Below are 11210 nucleotides of genomic sequence, written 5' to 3' on the forward strand. Positions count from 1 at the left end.
AGCTTTTCAGCTATAAATGGATACTTCCTGTGTTCATCAGGTAAGTTCCAAAAAGTCTGGAAGGTGCAGAGTTCCAAAACAGGGTCCAGCCACACTTTTTATTTACTTTGAAAGAGGTTTTGGTAAAATGTTTATTTAGTATGAATTTTTATGATGTGACATTCTTGTGCTATGTGGATGACTCTGTCCTTTACCTCTGCACGCATTATGCCCACTTCCTTTGGTGTGCTTTTAAAAATAGTTGACATCTGTACATATGTTGTTGCGAGTATTTCTTAGCACTTAATTGTTGGCAGCCTTTTGCAGTCCGTCCTCAGCTTTGTGTCTCTTCACGATTTTTTGTTCCCTTGTCCCATGACTAGTAATGCTAAATGGTGGTACATACTTACTGAAGTGGTCATTGCTGTCGCATGTTGCCTGGGCAATGTGCTGGTGATCTGGGCGGTGTGGACACGTGGAGCCCTCAGGCAGCCCACCTTCTGCTTCATTGCATCTCTGGCAGTGGCTGATTTTCTTGTGGGGTGTGTGGTCATTCCCCTCTCCATGCTGGTGGACATCCGTATGAAGATCTCTGTTCATGGATGCCTTTGTATGTGCTGTGTTCTGGTAGTGCTTCAAATGGCTTCTGTCAATTTTCTACTTGTAATTGCAATAGACCGTTATCTTCGTGTGCGCATCCCACTCACGTGAGTTGAACTATTTCAATTTTGGTTTTAGTTTTTGAGCAGCATGATTTGGCTAGTGTTTTAAAGGAATTTTAAAAACCAAACAAAGACATTGTGTTAGCATCTGTTTCCAATCTCTTTAATGTGGGCAGTATGTATAATACACTGTTTTAAAATAAATGAGATGAATTTTGTTGTTGTGAAACAATGAGATTTCTGAGCACATTGCCTTTATTCCAGAAGGAACATTGGTCTGTATTTGATGGAGGTTTTTAGTGATTTGTGTCTGTGTGTTAATCATTAATATTGAGATGCATACTATGTAATAAGAAGTCTTTTTGAATGTCATATATTTTTTGCCCTTTCACGCACTCTTGAAAATATACAACAAAACCACATTTTTATTATGTTTTTATTATGTTCCAGGTATAAGTCTACGGTCACTCAAAAACGTTCTTGGATCGCTGTGGTATTCTGCTGGTTGACTGCTGCTGTATGGGGTTTTATTCCTATGTTCGGATGGCACAAGTACAACTCTTCAGATAAATCCTCCAGTTTTGAATGCAGCTTCTTATCTGTTATTTCAACTTCATATCTAGTTAACTTCATATTCTTCAGCTCTGTCCTTCCTCCATTTGCTGTCATGACATTCTTGTATTCTTACATCTTCCTGACCACTAGAAGGCACCTGAGAGCGAATAAAGGTGTGGCTAATGAGTCTAGCACATACTCCAAAAAAGAGCACAGACTGGCTGCAACACTGGCTCTGGTCTTGGTTCTCTTTGCTGTCTGTTGGCTCCCTCTCTTTGTTATGCACACTGTAAGATACTATGGTCATAATGTTGAAATTCCCTTTATTGCTATTGACATAGGGGTCATACTGTCTCATGGTAATTCAGCAGTTAACCCCATAGTTTATGCATTTAAGATCCCAAAGATAAGAGAGGCATGTTGCAAGCTGTGGATGAGACTTTTCCATGGTACAGAACATCAGCCGAGCAAACCAAATAATGCAGAGAGCAGCACATACAGCCACTTGGACAACAGTCAGTCAAAAATCAGCAGAAATACCAAAATAGCTGCAGCACAGGAGTCAGCGCTGTAAAATACTGTAGCTCTTATATTAACAGCACAATGGATCCAATCTGAAACTTGAATTGTAGATTTTATCAGGTCTAAGTCTTCCCAATAGATCTCTGTATATCTACACTATATGTGTTTAGAAACCTCTCATAATTAGTGAATTCTTCTAATTTAATGTACATCTATGGAGCAGCTTCACATGAACTCACCGCTGTTCTATTCAGTGCTAAGCATCAGCTACAGCCGAGTAAAACTTCCCAGCACCGAGTTGTTGAGCAATGGTACATTTTCTGGCGGTCTGGAGCTCCTACCAACAGCCTCAGCAGTGGAAGAGTCGGCGTGGTGTTTGTGATCCACAACTAACCATCAATATCTGTGCTTGACCTCACTAATGCACTCATGGCTTAGTGACTTCATATTCTCACAGGAATATTTCTGTGTCTATTCTAAAGACTTGCTAACAATGTAAAAGCTGTGACAAATTATCAAATGACATCTTTTGTCATTGTTAAATGTTTGTGTTTTATAAGCAATGGCTTACTTTTAAGACGTATTATTTGTATTTTGAAGCAAGAATTGGGCTCTTCAACTTCTTTATCAGTCCTTTAATGGCTGCAGTTGCAGTGTTGTACCAGCAGGACGTCTCTGAATACTGCTCTGACCCAGTCCATGGTTTGACAATGAGCAGCAGCTGGGGAACCATTGTGTGAACAGAAATTTCTTTCTTTAAACAGCATTTGCCTCATCAGAAATGTATCTAGAGTCTTCTGAATTAAATGTATAAATCTGTACCTTTTTTATTTTGTTGTTCTCTTATGTTCTTAGGGTTTTTGAATATATGAGGTATTTTATACCCATTTTTTAAGTGAATGCAAATTACATTTAAAAAACCGAATTAATATGTTGTCTATTTTATTATTTATAAATATTTGATTTTGGCAATTTTTTGGGGTTTTTTTGCATTTTGATTGTTTTACTATTTACTACCAACAAATAAACTGCCTTTGCTAATAATAGGCTATATGCATGGAGAGGTACGTTCGTGTTTCCCGCTTAAACACAAGCCATCATGCTTACTTCCGGTCTGCCATTGACACTGTGCTAACAGCTCGTTCATCTGTGAGTGTAATATTGTTTTGCAAACACATCTGACCACTTTTTGACACAAACACAGGAAGCCATATTTGAAATAGAAAGATATGAAGTCTTTATTTTTAAAGTCAAAGTTGAGAAATGCACAGCAAAGTTGTATAAATGTCAGAGATAATGCATTAGCCTTGTTTTACCTTTAATCTGTAGTTCATGGCTGTTTGTTTGAAGCCTGGACAATGACAGAAAATCATGATGAATGACAATCCTTGCACATTTCTATTGAATGTGGTGTTGTGTCTCTCGAGGAAGGCAATAGACTGTATAGTTATCACCTCAATAGGATGTCATTCCTCCCACAAACTATACAACCTACTACCTCACCTCGTGGGAACACAGTTCCAGATGTACAGAACTCCAGATTTTCTGCTACAAAAAAAGGCACGCATAAAACAAGTGCAGCCAAAAAAGTCTTTTCAAGTCCCCAGGTGTAAATTTTAGATAAGCATCCATGTTGTGGTCAATGTATTGTCCAGTTGTTCATGAGTAGACTGTAGATCAGACCGTAGATCAGGCTGTCTCCTTAGGAAAGACAGTAGATTGTATAGTTATCTCAGAGGGAGGATTAATACCCCACAACTATTCAATCTACTACCTCAGCCTTAAGGACAGTAGCTAAAACACAGGTCGTATTTTCACCTTAGGAGTCTGGGTAAAAGAAAAAAAGGAAAGATACCGTTAGTCATGTAAATGTTATGATGTTCAGTGTATTTATGATGTTATGAATCATGAAGTAATGATTGTAAGAAAGAAGATATTACTTCGGTAGTCTGAATATGGGCTAGAAAGTTGTTTTGTAATAATGAGATATGAAAACAACGGTTACACTAATAGTACTTTTCATGATACCCAAAGCACATGTTTTTTTGCAACCACCACATTTTATATTAACCTAAAATGATGAAACAAGGTTAATATTCACACAGGAAAAAAGAAAAGTATAGACAAATGCTTTACAGAGAATTAAAGAGAGCAGGCACACAAAGTAATCTAGGGCTTAATGGCAGATCACGTCCACATCCTTAGTCCTAAATGACACTCCTCTAAAGAGTCAAGGGAGGGAATCTGGTAGCAGTTTTGCAGCGAATTACCTTGAGGGAGCAATTTCCTCTGCGCTTTTTTGGCTTGGCTTTAAAAACCCGGTGTAGTTTCAGAAAGGCACTCCTGGGTGAAACCTCATTCAGCACTTTCTTCAAGCTGTGGTCTTGTTTTAGACTTCAGTGACCAATTCAAGACATCCATCTGAGTTCACATAGTGCATTGAGAGGGTGGAGCAATGAATTAGATGTGTTTATTATCAAGCTCTGATCCTTTTTGTGCATGTTTGTGTGTATGTGTGTTTGTAAATTTTTGTTTGAAGACAAAGTAATCGACAGTCACAATGCACTCGAAACGGAAAGTGCACTAATTTGTTGTAAGCCTTATGCATAACTCGCTGGCATTCAGTGTGGTTGGCACGTATTACGGGTAATCTGCGCCAGGAAATAGTGCCCATTTTCTGCACACACACAAAGAAAAAACCCACTTGGCACTTTGCAGCCCATAGAAACCTGAGGAAGCTTGCTGTTTCACAGACAGAGGTAAACAGCTGAATTTACACATGGCTTCTACAGCTATCCCAGCTCCTTAGCCCCATCGTAATGGCTCGCATCTATCAACATTTAGTAATGCGTGAATAGGGAGAGGAAAGTGCCCAAACAAAATGGCTGCCCTTCTGCCATTTTAGGTAGCAGAGGTTGACTCTCATGTGTTAAAACATCTGTGACTGTAGAGACTTTTCACAACCTATTTCAATTACTTTATGCAAGTTGAACAGTTTCAGGAATAATAAATACACAAGGTAACATTACATGTATTAATATTGATCTCAAAAAATCAGTAAGAATTACTCAAGAACAAACAATGACATGTTCCGTGCCGCTGACATCTGAAGTACATGTCTTTCACTATGAAGTGAGCTTGATTCATGACTGAAATCAGTAATGCTTTCAGATAGTTTCCAGATATGATAACTAGCTAATAATTACATCAGGAAAACTTGGATGTCTTTTTATAAACTGTGCGTCTGCAGTGGCAGCTGAGGCAGGCGGACAATGCCAGGCCCTGGCATGAAGCTGTGCCTGAGAGGCTGGCAGACGAGGGTCACAGGGGCAGGCCAAACAATCGACTACCACGCAAGTGGGGGGAGGGGGAGCAGTTGCCCTGTCGTTTTGCATAAATTAGCATGTGAACCAGAGACAGTGAAAAGCACCACGGTAGCTCATTAACATTCAGGATTTCTTTTGGCCTAATTAATGCCGACAGTGATTGAAATGTTTTGGCATGGCAGTTGGCCGAGCTAAAGGCAGCTTCTAGTTGATGAGATAGATGGAACAGCATGGTGGGGGTTGAAGGAGTTGAAGGAATAGAGGCCTCTTAATTGAGACGTTGACTCAATTAGATGCTGAATGGTATCGCATCTGTATAAAACGTTGATTTGGAAACTGGTTTAGTTCTCTAGTGAATTAGCATGGCTAGCAAAGCTGTGACAAGTATATCCTTAAATTACAAGAGGGGCAATGTAAAACCATTGCTTTTAGAGTATGGTGTGCAGTGTATACTCCCAAAAAATGATATTTTAGCAGTTCTAGTCTTACATTTATGTGAACTCTCTAATCGCATAACACAATCTTATCATTTTGACAGTTATACTTTTGATATCTCAATATTCTGGAGTTATCTTTCCAAAAAACATACTAAAAGTATAGTCTTCTCAAGGGACTATGCGTTTGGCTTAAAGCCCCTGTGGCCTCCTGATGTAGACATGTTTTTCATTTTCTTTGGATCTCAAAAGAATTATTTGTTGTTGTATCATTGTATATGGTCCGTGTCTTGCTGAAGCTCATGGGCCATTGCACACAGTAATGCCTATGTCAACATGAACCTCAGTCTTCATGGCTTGTGAGAGACTGTTTGTATGCTAGGTGTAATACGCCTTGCAACACAAACAATAAGAAAACATGAGCTCAAATGTAGTTTAATACCCTGGTTCATTTTGTATCTCTTCCACAGAAACACATTAGTTTAAGAGAACTTATTCTCTTGTAGTAACTTACAGAAGTGGCAGAAAACCCAAATATGTAGTGAATTGGCAGTGGAAAAACTATCACTTGGCAGCTTCTTCACTAAAAAGGGTACCTTAAGTACAGATTTGGGTTTAACCCAAACACTTCAAATGTCCTTGATTATGAAAATAACAAGCGATAAGCAGTTATTTTCAAATGGGCTTTTACAGCCACACTGTTAGAGCCCACTTTAAGGGTGCTAAAATCTTTATTAGTTGTTTATCAATGCTTGAGTTTAGATTTGACCCTGACAGTCATACATTTACCATTCCTGCTCAAATGCAATAAACAAATCCAGTGCCTGCCTCTTCAAATAGCAGCCACGGAAACATCTGCATAAACTGGTGAACCAAGGAACTGGAAAGAGGTTTTGAATATCCAGGAACAAAAGCTGGTTTTGCTAAATAAACATTGTTTAGTTATGATATAATAGGCACGTCTGGATGGCAAACAAAGGAAAAATGAACGTTACTGTAAAAGCTTGGTCGGAGTACTCTTAATTCTTAATAGAATTCGGTGTGTGATCTCTTCAGTCTGATCTGCAAACAACATAAAGACTTACTATTTAGAAATCGTTCCCCTTTGTAATTCCTCGTCTTCAAGCAGTTGAGTTCCAGGTCAGAATCTACTCATTTTTTCAGGGAATTTGCTAAGACCAAAATATGACATTAATCCGTTAGTGTCGAAAGTCTCTCAGGGTAATTTTTCGAGTCATTCTGTCATTCGGCACAACCGGGGGAAAACGCCCTGCGTACGAAAATAGCGTCCCAAAACAGGAAGTCTGCCTGCCGTCGACCTGGTTTGACTCTGTCCTGTGTTCTCTAAGGTCCCTCTACATTTACCTCTTATCTCTCCGATAGTGGATTGACGAATACAAGCTGCTATCTCCATTGGCTTCTCTTTTTGCTGGCTGTCATAAAACACTGTGACTTGTTTAGCACACAGGCAGAACACACTCAGAATCAGCCAGTTTTACTCAGATCAGATAAATACTTCATATGGTGCCCACCATAGACGTGTCCTCTAAACGTTATCAGCCTTATCTTGCGTGGTTTCTGTGAAATGCTGTGTACTCTTACAGGAGCCAGGCTTGTACATTTTCACCTTATGACTAGAATCACCATAAACACTCAGAAGTAGTGTCAAACAAATTGCAGTGATATACTCTAGGTTTAGGACGTTGTTAAAAAAGGATATTTTGTCAATAATGTCATGTAATTAATACAAGTCCAGTTTTATAATCATGCTCGATTTCTGAAATATGTTTCCTGATAAAGGAAGTGTGACTTTGTTCCTGGTTAGCACACCGATACTAGTGTGTGTGTGTGTGTGTGTGTGAGAGTGCAAGAGAGAGAGGGAGGAGGGAACACAAAAATAGCAGGAAGTAGAGATGGTGGGCCAGAAAAAAAATATCATCAAGTAACATGGTGAGTTCATCTGAGGATAGCAAAAGAGGGGAGGAGAAAGCATTCTCATTTTCTGCCTATCAACCCGCCCTTCATCTCTCCTGCTCTTTGCATCTCCATTTCTTTCTTTCTTTCTTTCTTTCTTTCTTTGGAGGACATTGTACAGCCATTTTATTCTGCAATTTTGGTCATATATTAGCATAGAGTCAACATCATTTGTCAGGTTTTTAGGAATAGAAAGTAAGTATTAGTCTTATGAATTGTGCAGAATAATCGTTACGCTGGCATGTGTTTGGAAAATATATTTACCAAAATAATACCCACTTTCCAAATCCAAATATTTAATTTGAGTCATATTAAGAAATGTGAGGAAGTGCCTAAAGGGTTTCTAAATCAAAAGCAATATTTTGCATTTTATATCTTGAAATCACAGACTGGATTTCTCGTGCCTGATAAAGCTAATAATGGATTAATGTTTAAGACACTAATCTTGGATATCGAAGGTTTGAGAAGCACCGATATGTACAAGACATTTATGCGCTGGAAAAAATTATCTGTCTTCCTTTTTTGTTTCTTTTCTATTTCTTTCTTTATGTCGAATGTCCCCCTTTGTCTGTGTGGATAGTGTCATCGTTACTGTACTTTTCCCACTGGGCTGAAGCTGGCTGTTGCATACAGAGCTAATTCCTCTCTTAACACATTCATACCTACAGCCCAGAACTGAAGCTAATTTTACACATTATGTGCCAAGAGAAAGTGACGATATTATCCTTACCTTTATCCTGACAAATTTGTACTTGAGGTCGAAAGCTGATTTCCGCTTGTTTTTAAGGTCTTTTTGTTGACGCCAACTGAACTCACAGTGACAAAAGTGCCCCTTTTACAATGAACTAAATGCATTGATTGAAGGAGCATTTTGTCAATGACTGTCGCACAAACTAGATGCCATTTAAAACAACTGTGACCAAGTGGGTTGTGTCCACTTGGTCCACAAGATAAAGCCTCAGCCTTCGCCTCAAAAACATGAATGCAGATACAATTCAAAGCTGGTGTAATCACTGCAAGTGTCACAAGGTGCAGTGTCCTCGCTTCTTATATACGAACAACTTTTTTCAAACAAACGGGCCCCATTTCTGTTTAAAAAAACGAAAGATGTGAGTTAAGCCCAATGTTAAAATCAGACTGTAATGGCGGATGTGTTTGCATGGCGGCAGAGGGAAGACAGACACGTGTGCAGGAGGAACAGCAAGGATGAGGAGAAGTGAGAATAAGCTAAAAGTAGAGAAAAAAGGAGCACTGGAGAGGAAAGCACATGGGCAGAGCGCCCTACAGAAAGGCGGCATCCAAAACAGAAAGAGAAGCAGGGAAATACCTGAGCATGCCTTGGTCCGAGGGGTGGCGGGCGGATAGGCGAGGAAGGAGAGGAGAATGAGATGGAGGCCGTTTCCGCGTCTCGAACGCTCGCTGGCGAAGGCAAGAGAAAAAGACAGAGAGAGAGAGAGGCACTGGTGAACTACCCTTGCTCACAGAGAGGGCTGGAGCCTGAGCAGCGGCCAGGCTCTCCGGCCATGCCCTCCTATATCCCTGCCCACTTCAGACACGCTGCCAAAAAAACGAGAGAGATAGACATAGACAGAAAGAGAGAGAGAGCATGAGGTCACCACAGTGCAAGAAGAGAAGAGAAAACGGATATAGCTAGAACTCTTTTGGAGCATATCCTAACTTGTGGGGATGGGAAGAGAGAGTGACCGCGTTCGGCTCTTCGTGAGACTTGTTGGGCCGAGTCGCTTCCCCTTTTTCGGTCCTGGCCTGAAACGCTAAAGCGCCGTCACCTGGCCAGGCCTTGAGGCGCAGAGGAAAGGACGGATTCCCTCTAAAAAAAAAAAACCCACCACGACAACATCTCAACACATCTCACCACAAGTACTGTAGCAGAGCGACAGCAGGAAGAGGGGGAGGAAAAAATGAAGCGATTGTTTCGAAAACAAACCAAGAAGAAAAAATAAATCTGATAGATGTACTTACGTAGGCTTTGGCATCTCTTCTAGGAATCTGTCTAGATTTCAGATACGATGATGTGGATTTAAGACGCATCTTAGGATAAAGAATCAGGGCTTCTCTCAGAGAGAGTGAGAGAGAACGAACGAGAGAGAGCGAGTGTGGTGAAGTCTTTTGTCAGCATTTGGCATCCGTCCCAGGTAGTACATGCCTCTCCGTTCCCCTTCTACAGAAGTCATCGCAGCGTCTTTAGCTGTCCTGGTGCTGCCTGTGCTTTTCTGTGTGGGTTTCCCCTCAACTTTCACAATCCTCAGACTTTAAGGGTAAATTTTCTTGTGGCCAGCGTACGTTCACAGACACAGGCACTTGCCGAGGTGAAAGTCCCCTCTCTCCCCAGAAAACCCCCTCCTAAACTTAGGGAAAGTTATGAAACGCTGCGCTTTTTCGTTGCAATGCAGCAGGTGAAAGAGTGTGGTCCTGAAGAGAAGCGTTATTTTCCCCACTGAAACAAATCCGTGTCTCTTAATTTCAGCTCGGCTTGGCTGGTGGTGAGCTGGGATTTGGTGAAGTTAAAATTAAGAGTTAAAAACCACTGATTTGAGGGAGAAGTTTGTGGCAGCGCTGTGATGGATCTTGTTCAGTGGCCGGGAGAAAAAGGAGCTCAGAATCCCAGGCAGCTGGCTTGCCAAGAGAAGGGAGAGTCACAGAAATAATCCAGTGTCACTCTGCCAAAAAGTGTGCCTCACCCTCCTCCCAGGGCAAAGGCGGTGAGAGGGAAAGCGAGAGAGAGAGAGAGAGTCTCTCAGACAAGTGCTGCAGTCGTCTCCACTCATCCTTTTCTCAGGCATTGTCCAGGGCAGCTCACAGTGTGATGTCACGGCCCCCTTCTCTCTCTCTCTCTCTCTCTCTCTCTCTCGCTCTCTCTCTCTCTCTCTCTCTCTCTCTCTGTCACACTCTCTTTTGTTGTTTGATCATTTATTTCTCTCTCCCCACTGTACTTCTCAGCTCCTCCCCTCTGCAGCCAACACACACTTTCAACAACCCCCCTGAACCACCTCCGGAGAAATTAAGCCAAAAAAAAAAAAAATTAAAAATTAATTTCCAGAGTTGACAGCTGTCCAGGACGACAGTCTGTTATGGTGGTAAAAATATTTAGAGCAGTGCAAGAGAAGAAAAATAGAGAAGCTGTCTCCACAAATCTCTCTCTCTCTCTCTCTCTCTCTCTCTCTCTCTCTCTCTCACTCTGCCTGCCTTTTTCGCAAGCAGGGAGCTTGTAAAACTTTCAGCTGCGACGGCTTAGGGCCAGCCTCTGTTGGCAGCGATTCAAGAAGAGGGCTGGCTGTTTCTAAAGCAGTGTGGGGAGCGTCTGAGAGCAGGACTGAACAGTGTTGGGGGGTGGGGGGGGTCACAGAGGTGCATATGGACAGACTATGGGCTATGGAAGGTGACAGGCTAGGCAGGAGACTGGGGAGGTGTGTGTGTGTGTGTGTGGGGTGGGGTGGGGTGGGGAGGCGGGTATGCCAGCTGCAGCTACTCTGGGGGTCAAATGAGGTACGCGAACAAAGGCAGGGAAGGGAGAGGCATGGGTGTACTTACCGTATGTTTGTGCTAGGTTGAAGTGATGTGAATCCATTTTTCCTGCACATATGATCTAGACCTGGTTTTCCAGAGCAGTGTAAACAGGAAAATGGGATTTTAGACACTTTCTGAGTCTCACTTGTGGAACGTATCACCATGTGACTGTAATAGCCTTGTCAAATATGTGACCATGTGACAGCAGTACAGATGTTATCCATTATAACATG

The 11210-nt window shown here is 41.4% G+C and overlaps 1 protein-coding gene and 1 long non-coding RNA gene across 2 annotated transcripts; one reads left to right on the plus strand and one right to left on the minus strand.

Moving 5' to 3' along the window:
• Positions 1 to 354: 354 nt before the first annotated feature.
• On the plus strand, positions 355 to 2535 carry LOC136691910 (adenosine receptor A1-like). Its single transcript, XM_066664850.1, has 2 exons — positions 355 to 686; positions 1092 to 2535. Exons 1-2 carry the CDS (start codon positions 355 to 357, stop codon positions 1768 to 1770), a joined length of 1011 nt encoding a protein of 336 aa, XP_066520947.1. The 3' UTR covers positions 1771 to 2535.
• A 418-nt stretch (positions 2536 to 2953) lies between these two features.
• LOC136692734 (uncharacterized) lies at positions 2954 to 10318 on the minus strand. Its single transcript, XR_010801973.1, has 3 exons — positions 9433 to 10318; positions 8780 to 8871; positions 2954 to 3545 (listed from the first exon to the last, which is right to left on the minus strand). It is a non-coding gene; the product is annotated as an uncharacterized lncRNA (long non-coding RNA).
• Between the last annotated feature and the right edge of the window lie 892 nt (positions 10319 to 11210).

This window comes from Hoplias malabaricus, chromosome 3 (assembly GCF_029633855.1).
Source record: "Hoplias malabaricus isolate fHopMal1 chromosome 3, fHopMal1.hap1, whole genome shotgun sequence".
NCBI lineage: Eukaryota > Metazoa > Chordata > Actinopteri > Characiformes > Erythrinidae > Hoplias > Hoplias malabaricus.

Bases quoted from the DNA above. Each gene is read 5' to 3' on its own strand.
- LOC136691910 (XM_066664850.1), top strand. From the start codon at position 355: ATGACTAGTAATGCTAAATGGTGGTACATACTTACTGAAGTGGTCATT. The intron at 687-1,091 runs GTGAGTTGAACT...ATTATGTTCCAG, and splicing joins CGTGTGCGCATCCCACTCAC to GTATAAGTCTACGGTCACTC.